At 48.9% G+C, this 16,458-nt stretch overlaps 1 protein-coding gene across 1 annotated transcript in view; it reads right to left on the bottom strand.

Annotated features, from left to right (window-relative positions):
- The window catches only part of LOC145360388 (glutamate receptor ionotropic, delta-1-like), an 800,432-nt gene that overhangs the window by 13,326 nt on the left and 770,648 nt on the right, over positions 1-16,458 (bottom strand). Inside the window, exons 10-12 of the mRNA XM_080215582.1 lie at positions 15,475-15,672; positions 12,237-12,567; positions 7,355-7,493 (exon numbers count right to left, since the gene is read on the bottom strand). Of these exons, the coding sequence (XP_080071708.1) occupies positions 7,355-7,493; positions 12,237-12,567; positions 15,475-15,672 (668 nt within the window). The remainder of the gene's footprint in view (positions 1-7,354; positions 7,494-12,236; positions 12,568-15,474; positions 15,673-16,458) is intronic.

Below are 16,458 nucleotides of genomic sequence, written 5' to 3'. Positions count from 1 at the left end.
CGCCGTCGGTGCGAGCCCGTTGTCAGTGCGTGTCTGCCGTCGGTGCGAGCCTGCCGTCGGTGCGTGTCTGCCGTCGGTGCGAGCCTGCCGTCGGTGCGAGCCTGCCGTCGGTGCGTGCCTGCCGTCGGTGCGAGCCTGCCGTCGGTGCGTGTCTGCCGTCGGTGCGAGCCTGCCGTCGGTGCGTGCCTGCCGTCGGTGCGAGCCTGCCGTCGGTGCGAGCCTGCCGTCGGTGCGTGCCTGCCGTCGGTGCGAGCCTGCCGTCGGTGCGTGCCTGCCGTCGGTGCGTGCCTGCCGTCGGTGCGTGCCTGCCGTCGGTGCGAGCCCGCCGTCGGTGCGAGCCCGCCGTCGGTGCGAGCCCGCCGTCGGTGCGAGCCCGCCGTCGGTGCGAGCCCGCCGTCGGTGCGAGCCCGCCGTCGGTGCGAGCCCGCTGTCGGTGCGTGCCTGCCGTCGGTGCGAGCCCGCCGTCGCTGCGTGCCTGCTGTTGGTGCGAGCCTGCCGTCGGTGTGAGCCTGCCGTCGGTGCGAGCCTGCCGTCGGTGCGAGCCCGCTGTCGGTGCGAGCCTGCCGTCGGTGCGAGCCCGCCGTCGGTGCGAGCCCGCCGTCGGTGCGAGCCCGCCGTCGCTGCGTGCCTGCTGTTGGTGCGAGCCTGCCGTCGGTGCGAGCCTGCCGTCGGTGTGAGCCTGCCGTCGGTGCGTGCCTGCCGTTGGTGCGTGCCTGCCGTCGGTGCGTGTCTGCCGTTGGTGCGTGTCTGATGTATATCAATTGCTGCCAATCAGTGACAAGGATGGGCTGAATGTAGCATTTCACCTGACCCAGTGAATGCTGTAAGGTGGGATATCTAGACTGGAGTTTTACCGGTACACCCACCCCGATTCCGGGGGCACTGAGGTTTGGAGAATGGCGTTCTCCGTTAGCCTCGGGCAGGATCGTATGATCTTCGGGCTGACGTGCCGGTAAAACTCGGCACTCGTCTCAGAGGATGCAAACCCCTGGAACCAATCCCAATTTTATAACAAGATTACCCAGGAAAATGTGCGTTTCCCATCAGCTTTCTGTCCCAAAGCTCACCATGAAAATATTATTACTCCTTTCTCAGAGCTATACGTGCAAGATTCAAGTGCATGGGATGGGGGAAGTGTATTGAGGTGGACTGAAAACTGATTGGCAGAGAAGCAAAGAGTAAGAATTAATGGGTGGTTTTCAAACTGGCAGGCAGTAACTAGTGGGATGCCACAGGGATCGGTGCTGGGACCCAGCTATTCACAATATATGTTAAAAATTTGGATGAGGGAACAAAATGTAACATCTCAAAGTTTGCAGATGATACCAAGTTGGGTGGGAGGGTGAACAGTGACAAGGATGCAGAGATCCTTCAGAATGATCTGGACAGGTTGGGAGAGTGGATTAATCAGTGGCAGATGCAATATAATTTGGATAAATGTGAGGTTATTCACTTTGGAAGCAAAAACAAGAAGGCAGATTACTACCTGAATGGCTGTAAATTGGGAGAGGGGAGTGTGCAGAGGGACCTGGGTGTCCTTGTGCACCAGTCACTGAAGGTAAGCATGCAGGTGTAGCAGGCGGTAAAGAAGGCAAATGGATTGTTGGTCTTCATTGTAGAGGTTTGGAGTACAGGAGCAGGGACGTGTTGTTACAATTACACAGGGTCTTGGTGAGGCCACTTCCTGAGTATTGTGTACAGTTTTGGTCTCCTTTTCTGAGGAAGGATGTTCTTGCTCTCGAGGGAGTGCAGCGAAGGTTTACCAGGCTGATTCCAGGGATGGCAGGACTGACGTATGAGGAGTGATTGACCAGGTTAGGGTTGTTTTCACTGGAGTTCAGACGAATGAGGGGGAATCTCATAGAGACTTATAAAATTCTAACAGGACGAGACAGGGTAGATACAGGAAGGATGGTCCCGATGCGGGGGGGGAGGTGTGTGCGTCCAGAACCAGGGGTCACAGTCTGACGATTCAGGGTAGACCATTTAGGATGGATGTGAGGAGGCATTTCTTCACCCAGAGAGTGGTGAGCCTGTGGAATTCACTCCCACAGGAAGTAGTTGATGCCAAAACATTGAATGCATTCAGGAGGCAGCTGGATATAGCACTTGGGGCAAATGGGATCAAAGGTTATGGGGAGAAAGCAGGATTAGGCTATTGAGTTGGACAATCAGCCATAATGGTGATGAATGGCAGAACAGCTCAAAGGGCCGAATGGCCTCCTCCTGCTCCTATCTTCTATGTTTCTATATAGTCAATCTGCAGTGTGGACAGAACAAGCCCTTTATCCATCTCTCTGCTTGCTCCAAAAACCAACTCAAATTCAGCCCAGTTCATGGTCCCCACAATAGAGACACAAGATTCAAGCTGCCAAGGACCCACAGACCCCAATCAGTAAGGATAGGCAACAACACCGGGGTGTCCCACAAAGCTGTGTCCTCAGCCCCTGACTATACTCCTTATACATTTATGACCATGTGGCCAAATTCTCCATCAACTCGATTTTTGGATTTGCTGATGACACCACCGGAGTGGGTTGGATCTCAAACAATAATGGGACGGAGCACAGGAATGAGATGGAGAATCTGGTGAACTGGTGTAATGACAATAATTCCTCCCTCAATGTCTGCAAAATGAAGGAGATTGTCATCAACTGCAGGAAGCATAGAGGAGAACATGGCCTTGTCTACAGGGGATGAAGTGGAAATAGTTGAGAGCTTCAAGTTTTTAGGTGTCCACATCACCAACTAAGGAAATTTGGCATGTCTGCTATGACTCTCACTAACTTTTTCAGGTGCAGCATAGAAAGCATCCTTTCCAGTTTTATCCCAGCTTGGTATGGGCTCCTGCTCTGTCTAAGACAGCAAAAAACTACAAAGGTCATGAACATAGCCCAATCCATCACAACCTGCCTCCCATCCACTGACTCTGTCTATACTTCCTGCCGCCTCGGCAAAGCAGCCAGGATAAGTAAGGACCTCGTGCACCCTCGACATCCTCTCTTCCACCTTCTTCTGTCAGGAAAAGGATACAAAAGTCTGAGGTAATGTATCGATCGACTCAAGAACAGTTTCTTTCTTGCTGTCACCACACTTTTGAATGAACCTACTTCATATTAAGTTGATTTTTCTCTACACTGTAGTTATGACTGTAACACTACATTCTGTACTCTCTCCTTCTCAATGAATGGTATGTTTTGTCCATATAGTGTGCAAAAAACAATACTTTTCACTGTATGTTAATACATGTGACAATAATAAATCAAATCAAACAAGCATTACAGCCAATCTCCTACTTGATCTTAGCTAATAGACTGATTAATGGTTCACCCTGACCATGTTGTGCAGCTGGGAAGTTAGTTACTTTCACTGTTACCTGAATAATGTGGGCGGGTTCTCTGCTTGCTTATTGGATTATTGGGATCCGCCGTGATGACAATGTAATCGATGCCCAAAGTCATCACACCCACAATAGAGTGTGCAAAGCCTGAACTGTGCCAGTTGGGCAGTGTATTATTCAATCTCTGGTCTGCACAGTCGTAGCAGTAGATTACTGGAACTAACCACAGACAGGAACCATTTGAGGTCAAATGAAGTCAAGTCAATTCTCTGAGCCATGGGAGCCTTTGGAGTTCAATAGATAGAAGCAAATTGGACAAAATACCAAACAGTACGGTTAGCCCAAAGGGAGGATGGATTATGGATAATTGGGTGAAGTTTTGTGTCCCCTGGAATCACCGGCTTATTCTCGACTTCCACTCCACCACCTGGCTTTATCCTCCAATCCAGTGATCCCCTTAGTGCTCAAAACTCCATCCATCTCAGGGCTGAAGATACTCACTGAGTGAACATTAAAACTCTCCCAGATAGAGAATTCCAGCAAAGACATCTCTCCTCATATCAGTCCCAAATGGTTGTTCCTTCCCCTGAGGCTGCATCCCCTGGTTTTAGATTCCCCAGTCAGGAGGAAGATCCTCTCAGCAGCTCCTTCCTCACACTCTCGTAAGAGTTTTATACATTTCATTGGAATTACCTCTCATTTGGCTGAACACCAGAGAATGCAGCCCATTCTTCCCAAGCTGTCCCCGTACACAATTCCCTTATCGCAGAAATCAAACTAGCCATTTTGCCAAAGGCGGCACGGTGGCAGTGGTTGGCACTGCTGCCTCACAGCGCCAGGGACCTGGGTTTGATTCCTGGCTTAGGTCACTGTCTGTGCGGAGTCTGCACATTCTCCCCGTGTCCGTGTAGGTTTCCTCTGAGTGCTCTGGTTTCCTCCCACAGTTTGAAAGATGGGTGAGTTAGGGTACATTGACCCGAACAGGCACTGGACTGTGGCGACTAGGGGAATTTCACAGTAACTTCATTGCAATGTTAATGTAAGCCTTACTTGTGACTAATAAATAAACTTTAATTTTATTTTTCTTTAGGAAGGAAATCAAATGTGTACATCATACAAAGCTCTGTATAACTGCAATAACTATATAACAGTTTGACAAAGGGTCATCTGAACTTGAAATGTCAGCTCTTTTCTCTCCTTACAGATGCTGCCAGACCTGCTGAGATTTTCCAGTGATTTCTCTTTTGGTTTCTATAAAACTGCAGTCACACTTCCTTAGCCTTGTGCACCATTCTCTTTGTAACAAAGGCTAGCATTTCATTTCCTAATCACTTACAGTACCTGCAATTTCTGTGATTCATGTACAAGAACACCCAAATCCATCTCGTTCCCAACATCCCAGCAATATCCTAAGCTCACCCTGTGATCTGCAGTCAGGTGATGCACTACATAATAACCCAGTGTTCCAGAAAACAATTCAATTCAAAGCTGACCCGGGCCCAAGGGTTCAACCACTCACTTTGTTGATGTTTCTGAGGCAAAATGCCAATACTAACCCAAATAAATCAGTGACACTTAACTCTCCAACATTCCACTCATTCATTATCCAATGACAGGTTGAGTCACATCCTGTGATAGTTGCAATAAAATATCGCACAACTGGTTCCACGCACAGTCAAAATACATAAATTATTTATCAGTTGCTAAAAGAAAGTTAAAGGTGTAATATAACCTACCTGGAGGGTTCAGTGCCCATGGTGAAACTTTCAGTTATTAGTTCATCGGAAACAGCTCTCGCTCAAGCCCCAGCTGCCAGTGTGCTGTCACCCAGCTATGCCACACGGGTGAGATTGGGCTGTGTCCTTACCCAGAGTGAAGCAGCACCTGGTGCCACCCTCATCACCTTCTCACCCAGCCTCGAGTTCACCCTCATAACACAGGGGATGGGTGCCAGCCCATCCAGTCTGGTTAAATAGATGATCAAGTGTCAATTCGATTCGTTACCAAACCAATCAAGCCCACTAACGCACTGTCCATGTGCTATTTGGCCTGGGCAGCTAGGCAGGGGTGGGCCAGCTGGATTTTTTAACTACATTCACCAAAGGGCAGGAGGGGAAGGGGGGGATTTGATCAATGGACCAGTCCCTCACCCACCCACCCACTACTATTTACCATTTTGTCTTACAGGTGCGACCTGACCTGACGTATTTCTGCTGTTTTCTACTTTCTTTTTCAGTTTTCCAGCATGTGCAGTTCTGTTGCTTTTTTTCTGATATTTGTCTCTGAAATTCCATCTCCTCCTCTCTGTCTGTCTCGCTCTCTGTCTCGCTCTTTCTGTCTCTCTCATTCCCTTTAAGTTGCTCCTTAAAAGCTACCTCCTTCACCGTGCTTTATCCGCTGCCTGTGTGCTTTGGTGTCAAATGTTATCTGATATTCACTCCTGTAAAGCACTGTGGGATGTGTAAATATAAAGTAAGAACAGAAAAAAGATAAATAATTTGGACAGATACATGGGTAGGAAAGGTCTAGTGAGATATGGACCAAATGCAGGCAAATGGAACTAGTTCTATTTAGGAAATCTGGTCAGCACGGCCAAATTGAGCTAAAGGGCCTGTTTCTGTGCTGGATATCTTTATAACTCTTTGGGTCCAATTTTACCATTTTGATTCTAAGTGCTGAATCTGGGTGCAGTTCAGATCTGACTTGGAAGCCTGTTCTTAGGTGCCCCCATGTGCATTTGGCCGGCTTCCCTCCTCCTCCTTCCCTCCCCCACCAGAGGTCCTCTGGCCTCTCTCTTCCCCCCCACCAGAGAATGATCTGTCCTTCCTCCTCCCGCACCAGAGATACATCTGACCCCCCACCCACCACAGAATGATCTGGCCCTCCCCCCTCTCCCACCAATCTGAGTTAGGGAGCCTTTGGAAGCTCTGAGTTTACCTCTTCAGAAGCTGGAGCACCCGAAACACACCTTTACCAAGCCTGCCTGTTTTGCGCTGAACCTGGGCTTGCGACCACGATGGTAAGATGCCAGTAAGTTTGGGCATCCAGCTCAAGTCAACTTAAATACATTTAAATTGATGTCACACCCATTTCGGGCGCAATTCGGATCGCGGTCACTTTCAGGCCTCGGATCACACTAATTGTCTCACTCCTGACTTTACCAAGTTTTTGTGCCCTATTTTTGTGTGCAAGGCAGCAGTAAAATCAGGCCTCTGACTCTATCTGGCTCCAGGGCTGGTTTGAAACTTTGCTTCTGGGGGTGGTGGGGTGGGGTGTGATGAGTTATTTGTTACAGCACCCTCCCCTCCAGCCCCACTATCCCTGCCTGTGCTGTAGAATATCCCACACTCCAAACAGATAACCCACCCAAACACGAGTGAAACATCGCAAACCTCATCTATTGGCTACAGTTCTAACAAAGACAAAGTCTTTCTGTGACTTAGAAACAACTTGTGAATTCACATTGCCTCATTTAAGATCATATTAAAATGATAATACTGAAATATTTCTCCATTTGACACAAGATAAAACTCTGTTTTCATTGTAGATCAAGACTGATCAAGAAAGTGCAGATTTAAAATCTCTCTCAAGAACTCAGTCAGAGAGAGACATAAGACATTTCTTCCATCGATCCCAGATGCTATCAAAGGATAAATGAAAGGATTCTGGTTTAATCTTTCCAAACCTTCATCACCAATCTTTTATATGGTTTCCTCAGTGTATGCATTTGAATAAGAAAGTATTTCAGCCCAAGAGACAATTACAGAAAGAGTGATTGTGCTGAATGGGAATTCGGAATGAATCGGGATTGAATCCGACAATGTGATGGTGCGTTAAACACCAGACAAGAACCATCTTCCTTTGGGGAGGACTGTTATAGGTCAGATGAATCTGTCAGGATTAAATGCTACAAAATAACAGCACTGCTAGTGTAATGTCAGCTAAACAGATCAGTTCCTCCAAAGAAAACAGCACAAATTCTCTGCTGCTTCCTGTGCTGAAGAAGTCACTTACTGGATGGAGTTATCCATTCTGGACACAGTCAGGAATGCAGCGAGGTTGGCCGTGTATGAGGAACATACGATCAGTGTGAATAACCACCAACTGCCCATCACGATCCGCATCGCCACTGAGTTCATCGGTGAGTCCCCACCTGGAATCAGGATGAGAAAAGCTTCAAAATAAGGAAGGTTTAAATCAACTCAAATCTGCCGTAAAAATGAAAAGGCCGTTAAAAATACTTCCTGATCAGTTCTGGAATGTTTCTAACCATTCAAGCTGGGAGTTCAGGTGATTCTAATGTATCGGTGCGGACTCAATGGGCCAAAGGACCTCTTCCGCACTGTATGATTCTAACCAATACTCGTTCAATTAGAAAGAGGCCCAGAAAGGAAATATCACATTTAAAATCACTACATAGCAAACACAACAGAATCGTGATAATGGAGAGATTTGTAACGAATGCAGTGTCAAATGGATGGCCAACCCTTACTGGTCAATGATAAAAGCGAACATTCACCCTTTGTGTACTATTACTGTATTCTATCAGTGTACACTGTTATCATGTACAACAGCAGTTGTTCTGTTGGATTCTGCATTCGTTTAAAGGCAGTTCCATTGAGTGAAATTCAGAACAGATATCAAACTGAGATTAAAGGTTGAAAATTAGATGCAGATTGGAGTTTCCAGAATAATTTAAAGATACAATTTCTTCATTTGTGAAACTTGTAGCCACATTCACGATACACAAATTAGATACATTACCAAAATTGCATTAAATTTACATCTACTAATTAAGATAATTACAAAATAGACTTCTTTACAACTCAAAATTGGGCAGATCCATTTTTGTAAAATATACTTTCGTGATGTTAATAAGGAAACAAGAATGCAAATTAATTTTCGATCTTCCTGCCACTTCCTCAGGTTTGCTAAGTGGAACAGCTCCCGGTGCTTTGCTTGCTCTGATCAATAAAAGATTCGATGCTAATTTCATAATGCTGAATTCTTTCCCTCATGGATTAACTCTGAGTCTACAATAAAACAGACCCTGCAAAGAGAACTGCATTCAGCTAGATACAGGGAGGCTGTCACACCATAGGTTCAGACAGGTAGATGGGTGACTGCCAGGAGAGACAGATCAGGCAGAAGCAAGACAGAGAGCAAGGGAAAGGCAGATTAAACTGCATTTATTTCAGGGCAAGAGGCCTGATGGGCAAGGCAGATGAACTCGGCATGGATGGGTACATGGCACTGGGATATTATAGAAATTACTGAAACATGGCTAAGGGGGAGACAGGACTGGCAGCTCAATGTTCCAGGGTACAGATTGAAAGATAGAACAGGAGGTAAGAGAGGAAGGGGGAGTTGCACTTTTGATGAGGGAAAACATCACGGCAGTACTGAGAGGGGATATACCCGAGGGTTCGCTCACTGAGTCGCTACGATAGAACTGAGAAATAAGAAGGGGGAAATCACTTTGATAGGGTTGTACTATAGGCCCCCAAATAGTCTGCGGGGAATTGAGAAGCAAATATGTGAGGAGATTACAGATAGCTCCAAGAAAAATAGGGTGGTAATAGTCAGAGATTTTAACTTTCCCAATATTGACTGGGACGGCAATGGTATTAGAGGGTTTGGATGGAGAGAAATTTGTTGAGTGTATTCAGGAGGAATTTCTCATTCAGTATGTGGATGGCCTGACTAGAGAGGGGCAAAACTTGACCTCCTCTTGGGAAACAAGGAAGGGCAGGTGACAGAAGTGTTAGTGAGGGATCACTTTGGGACCAGTGACCATAATTCCATTAGTTTTAAGATAGCTATGGAGAATGATAGGTCTGGCCCAAGAGTTACAATTCTAAATTGGGGCAAGACCAATTTTGATGTCACCTTCCAAAATAATACTGATAGTCACAGCCATCATCATTTTAGTTTTGGAATCTATGGGGCACGATCTCCCAGCCATTCATGCCATGCTCCCGCTGCAGTGAGGTTGGAGAATTTGGCACTCAACCCAATCTCCGTTCTCCATCGCAGTGCGATGGGAAAAATCCCAAGTGAACGGCCAAAACATTCCAGCCTTAGAAACATGAAGCACGAAGTCATTTGGCCCATTGAGACGGTACTGGCTCTTTGAAAGAGCAGTTGTCCTGAGTCCCACTTCCTTTTTTGCTTGTGACTCTGTTGGTTCCTCGCCAACAGGTAACTGGCCAACTCCCTACTCAACACACTGACAGAATCAGCTTCAACCACTGGTCCAGATCCTGACGACTCTGAGTGAAAATATTTCTTCCTGATTTTCCCACTAAATCCAATGGTTTTCAATCTGTCACCTTTGGTTAGTGACCCAATTGACAGAGGGAACAGTCTTTCTCCATCCACTCCATCAAAAACTCCATCAAAGCTTTTGCCATTAAAGATTCTGAGAGTCAGCTGAAATGGTCTGCTGTACAAACGTGTCCCACCGTGAACAGGATGGGCCCAACAGTCTCTGTTAATGATTGAATTTCTGTGTTTCAATGTCATGAGTATAGGTTCCACTCGTCTCTCAATCTGAGTAAACCACAAACAGGAACAGTTAGAGTCTGCCATGATGAACCATATGGAGCTGACTGGATTGGTGCTGTAAGCAGTCTCAAAGTGTTTCCACCAATGGTACCAAGAACTGGGCCTTCTCTTACACTCCTGGGTTCGCTCAGCCTGATTGGCAGGGTTCAAATATCCGGACGGGGCAGATTCCGAATGTTCCAGCAAACTGTTCAAAGCGAGATTTGAAATGAACAGCCAGCTTCTAAATTTATGCCACCTGTTCACCCATAAACTCATCGATTGCTGAAAGAGCAGACTAGGAAGATTGTCAATCCTGGGAAAACGATTCTCGTCTTTGGTAACTAAAGCCTAATGCAAAGAAAGTGATGTGGGCGTGCTGTGTGCCAATCTTGTGTGTTTGCCATTCACTGATGATGGTGCTGGGAGTTGGGAAAATGGGAGAATTCAGTTGGCTTCCCAACATAACTGATCTGAGGGTATTTGTTCACTTTCTTGATCTACATAAAAGTCTTCAATAACTTTTTCCACAACACTCACCGAGCGCTAACTTGATGGTACTTTAATAATGAACTTGGCAATGTGCTCAATCAGCCAATGCACAAAAGGTTATTTGGGCAAATTTTCCTCTCTGGGTATTCATGCATAAAAATGATAGGAAATAAGATCAGGGTAGATCATCCAGCCCCTCAGACCTCCTCCAGAGTTCAATAAGATTATCCCACCCCAAGCCCACACTCTTCAATTCCATTCATGTCTGAAGATGTATCGATCTCCGTCTGCAATCTACTCAAAGACTGAGCACCCACTGCTCTCCGGGCAGAGAACTCCAAACAATCACAGCCCATTAAATGAAGACATTTCTCCTCAGCTCCATCCCAAATGATCAACATCTCACCTGGCAGGGGGCTGCTTCCCTTTGGCCGGCCTTTCCCTTAGCTGGAGTTTAGCTGTATGAGGCAGCCAGGCGCCTCGTACACTCACACACCTTTTAGATCAATGGGACTTGGACAGTGAGTTAACCCGGAAGAAATCGCAGCCTGCAGTAGATTCTGTGACAGCAAGAAGCTGGGCGCAGGAACTGAGAGGTCAGGAGGTCAAAGTTCACTTGTCGGGAGAGGAGGGACAGAGGAAGTGTAGACCCAGCCAGAACCCATTCCCACGTCCTGAATCACTGGATCTCCCTCCCCCCTCGCCACGTTTACCGTGACCTTTCTGCCATTGCTGCTTTAGTTAGGGGTCAGCCAGAAACAGATTACTGAAAACTCTTCACAGCGACAGGGAAAGAATGAGGAAAGTGGCACTTTATGATCTGAGCTTGCAGAGAGCTATCACAGACACAACAGGCTGAATGGCCTCCTCCTGGGATATAATGTTAATGGGGGCCAGTTGTTGCCCCCTCCCCCACTCCTCCCCCTCCAGGCTCCTCAGTGGTCACCGTAGTGGGAAAAATCACAAAGATGTCTACCTAGCACATAAAAACGTTCCCTGGGAGAGAGACATTAAGCAGGCACTGACTTTTAGCGCAGACAGCTACTTGAAACTAAAGACATGCAGGACGGACAGTTCTTTAAAGTTAAACATGCAGGAATCAGATACTTCAGAAAGTCAGTACAGAGCTCGAGGCACTTTTAAAATAAGGACACACCTTGGACAATAAGGAGATTAGCCATAGATGGGAACAGGGATACATAAATGCAGGAAAACCAATTACTGTATGTATAAACCAAAACTAAATCATTGATAGTCACTAATAAAGGAAATGATTCCATTCTATGAAAATGCAATGTTAAATGCCAATGTCTGTATATGTCTGGCTGTAACCATGTGTTAAACTATCGATCCAACTCAACTATAATGATGTGTTAAATGGATAATGTCCAGACTATCCATTGTCTGAAAGGTATAAAACTAAACCACTCCTATTGTATTACTGAGAGAAGGTAGCTACCCAGTACTGCGGAGTGCCAGTGCCTTTTCTCCACAAAGCTTTGTTAAATAAAATTGTATTGTTGCACCCCCAGTCTGACTCCGAAGTGATAATTTCCCACAACAGTCACCTTTCTTCATTTGTACAATCATCATCCCTTTCTAAACCACCATTCCCACTCTCCACACCTTCCTAAACCACCATTCCCACTCTCCACACCTTCCTAAACCACCATTCCCACTCTCCATCCAATGTACAACACCATCCCCAATACACACTATATTTTCCACATATTCCATGCTATTCCACAATTATATTTCCCAGTTACACTGTGACATAAAGACAATACTTTTCACTGTATCTCTGTACAGGTGACAATAATAAATCAAATCAAATCAGAATGAGCCAGTTGTGATCTACCTTGTTGAACAAACGCCCCGTATACCAGCCAGATGGCACTGTGCAGGGTGCTGGAGGTGGAGGTGGGGGTCTGAGGGTGTGTGGGAGTCTGTGTCCGGACTGACTGCACCCGATTGAGTACAAAGATCAGGACCCCCACCAAGGGAATGGCGGCAGCAATGCAGGCCCAGACTGCCAGGTCAAACGGAGCAAAGATGGAGAAAATGTTGATCTTTTCCTCTGGTTTTTTCAGGAGGATTCCAACAGAATAATCCATGTAGCGTTTACTGAAATCCACCACGCTTTCCCTCTCGGGGGTGATGGTTATTGCTGAGACGGCAATGTCTGCTTTCTGTAAACAGGAAAACACTGGGTTATTGGCATTGAATCAGGAAAGGTACTGTCCCTCCCCATTTCCACACATTGCTTTCTCTTCCTCTATCGCCACTGATCTTCCTCACTCCTTAATAACCTTCCTTTCCACTGTCTACCCGCCTCTTTAAACATTACCACTGACTTACCACCCTCTGGGACAGTCTGTCTCATATTCTCGCAATCGTACTCTCGGAATTGGGCTGCTTTTGTTCAAACTCCTTATTCTGGTTTCCCTGCTAAGGGGAAAGGTCATTCCATAAATAGCTCATCAACTCCTTTCATCACTATAAACACCTCCGTCAGCGCAACCTTCAACTTACTCACCTCCGGAGTACATAACCCCCAAAGCTCTCTGATCACTGAGTCTGAAACTTATGGGCTCATTGAGGTCGAGCCAAAGGAGATATTATCTCATGGTGAAGACTGGATGACAATGCTCCATTCACATCACTTAACGGATGGAGGACTCGATCCTAAATTGTTGCCCCAGACTTTGCAATGTTGGAACATTTGCTACACTGAAGCCTTGTGGGAGCTCTGACCTGCGCAAATGCAGTCATTGCTGGGGAGCCTCTGATGGGAGTACAGTGCTGCCCAGGCCTCTCACACTAACCTGGGTCTGTTGTGTGACACTTAACTGAACACTAGCCCCAGTGTTCTCCTGCTGTTAATTTTTGGTGTGGGTCAGTGATTATCCAAGTACCCACTACAACACATTCCCTCACCCCTGCACAGAAGGTCATAGAATTCCGACAGTGCAGAAGGAGGCCATTCAGCCCATTGAATCTGCACCGAGTCCCTAACAGAGTACTTTATCTAGGCCCTTTTCCCTGCCCGATCCCTGTAACAACATACATTTCCCACGCCTAATCTCTCTAACCTATACGTGTCTGGGCATTAAAAAGCAATTTATCATCACCAAACCTCCTAACAGGCACATATTTTGGGCTGTGAGAGGAAACTGGAGCACCGGGGGAAACCCACGCATAGACTGGGAGAACATGCTGGAATTGAACCTGGGTCCCTGGAGCTGTGAGGCAGCAGTACTAACTTATGCGTGCTGCGCTTTAACCTGGTGTTGTAAGATTTCTAACTGTGTTACTGTGCATTATCAGGGGATTCTCCGTCAACAAGAAAGCTTGTCAGACAGTGAGTGCCTCAACCACACAGCCAGCAGGGAATCTTGAGGCAGGATCCAGTCCTTACTGACTGGTTACAGTTTGCCACTGACACCAAGCTGGAACTTTGCCATCACAGGAATCCTCAGAAAACCTGGCTTCGAGGAGAGGAAACAAAGTGCAAATAATTTGCTTTGAAACGAAAAGGGCAGAGAGAGACTTGTAAAGCTGAGAAGCGCTGTAAACAGCCAGCATTTCGACATTTAAGCAAGTGTATTTTAGAGGGTTTGAAGTCATTAATCTTTAAGTTGGGACTGGAGCTAATGGGCAGAACCCTTCCAGAATCTTCTCTCACATTTCACCTTTGACAAACACAGAGACAGGTGCACCTTCCTCAGCCACTGCGGGAATCTTAACCACAGGCTGCACTTTATAGACGGCCAGCTGCTGGAAGAAAATGGCTTCATTTGATTAAACAAACAGCACACTCCCTCAGCACTGACCCTCTGACAGTGCGGCACTCCCTCAGCACTGACCCTCTGACAGTGCGGCACTCCCTCAGCACTGACCCTCTGACAGTGCGGCACTCCCTCAGCACTGACCCTCTGACAGTGCGGCACTCCCTCAGCACTGACCCTCTGACAGTGCGGCACTCCCTCAGCACTGACCCTCTGACAGTGCGGCGCTCCCTCAGCACTGACCCTCTGACAGTGCGGCACTCCCTCAGCACTGACCCTCTGACAGTGCGGCACTCCCTCAACACTGACCCTCTGACAGTGCGGCACTCCCTCAGCACTGACCCTCTGACAGTGCGGCACTCCCTCAGCACTGACCCTCTGACAGTGCGGCACTCCCTCAGCACTGACCCTCTGACAGTGCGGCGCTCCCTCAGCACTGACCCTCTGACAGTGCGGCACTCCCTCAGCACTGACCCTCTGACAGTGCGGCGCTCCCTCAGCACTGACCCTCTGACAGTGCGGCACTCCCTCAGCACTGACCCTCTGACAGTGCGGCACTCCCTCAGTACTGACCCTCTGACAGTGCGGCACTCCCTCAGCACTGACCCTCTGACAGTGCGGCGCTCCCTCAGCACTGACCCTCTGACAGTGCGGCACTCCCTCAGTACTGACCCTCTGACAGTGCGGCACTCCCTCAGCACTGACCCTCTGACAGTGCGGCACTCCCTCAACACTGACCCTCTGACAGTGCGGCACTCCCTCAGCACTGACCCTCTGACAGTGCGGCACTCCCTCAACACTGACCCTCTGACAGTGCGGCACTCCCTCAGCACTGACCCTCTGACAGTGCGGCACTCCCTCAACACTGACCCTCTGACAGTGCGGCACTCCCTCAGCACTGACCCTCTGACAGTGCGGCACTCCCTCAACACTGACCCTCTGACAGTGCAGCACTCCCTCAGCACTGACCCTCTGACACTGCGGCACTCCCTCAGTACTGACCCTCTGACAGTGCGACACTCCCTCAGCACTGACCCTCTGACACTGCGGCACTCCCTCAACACTGACCCTCTGACACTGCGGCACTCCCTCAACACTGACCCTCTGACACTGCGGCACTCCCTCAACACTGACCCTCTGACACTGCGGCACTCCCTCAACACTGCACCGAAGTGTTTTCCTGGAATCATGGCTGCAGTCACTGAGGGGGATTGGTCATCACACAATCTTATTCTGTCCGACAATTAGACCAAATTGGAAATAAAGGGTCACAGTGAGTGCTCCAATGGAGTTTGGGTTAATGCTTGCCTTGTTAATGAGTTCGCCGATCATTCCATTCCAGGATCCATTCCGAAGCTGTGTGCCATATTTATGATCCACTGCTTGATAAATTTCATACTTAAATCCCAGGTTCTTTGCCAATGCATCCAGCACATCGATGGAAAACCCCTTGTAGCGTTTTGGTTGTCCCAAGATGTTTTCTGCGACCATGACAAAGGGTTCCTCCTGTGAATACATATACACACACACACACACACATACATACATACATACAGACACACACACACAGACATACATACACACACATACACACACACACACACACACACACACACAGATACACACAGCTTAAAACTCGAGCACAATGGCACATCCATTATTTCAAACAAGGGGCAGTCTGACCCCGCCCACTGACCCTCCCCCACCGGCCCCGCCCGCTGACCCTCCCCCACCGGCCCCGCCCGCTGACCCTCCCCCACCGGCCCCGCCCGCTGACCCTCCCCCACCGGCCCCGCCCGCTGACCCTCCCCCACCGGCCCTGCCCGCTGACCCTCCCCCACCGACCCCGCCCGCTGACCCTCCCCCACCGACCCCGCCCGCTGACCCTCCCCCACCGACCCCGCCCGCTGACCCTCCCCCACCGACCCCGCCCGCTGACCCTCCCCCACCGACCCCGCCCGCTGACCCTCCCCCACCGACCCCGCCCGCTGACCCTCCCCCACCGACCCCGCCCGCTGACCCTCCCGCACCGGCCCCGCCCGCTGACCCTCCCCCACCGACCCCGCCCGCTGACCCTCCCCCACCGACCCCGCCCGCTGACCCTCCCCCACCGACCCCGCCCGCTGACCCTCCCGCACCGGCCCCGCCCGCTGACCCTCCCCCACCGACCCCGCCCGCTGACCGTCCCCCACCGACCCCGCCCGCTGACCCTCCCGCACCGGCCCCGCCCGCTGACCCTCCCGCACCGGCCCCGCCCGCTGACCCTCCCCCACCGACCCCGCCCGCTGACCC

This window comes from Carcharhinus amblyrhynchos, chromosome 31 (assembly GCF_965287045.1).
Source record: "Carcharhinus amblyrhynchos chromosome 31, sCarAmb.v2.hapA, whole genome shotgun sequence".
NCBI classification, from domain to species: domain Eukaryota; kingdom Metazoa; phylum Chordata; class Chondrichthyes; order Carcharhiniformes; family Carcharhinidae; genus Carcharhinus; species Carcharhinus amblyrhynchos.
The sequence above is the reverse complement of the archived record's forward strand: the minus strand, read 5'-3'. Positions and strand labels throughout refer to the sequence as shown.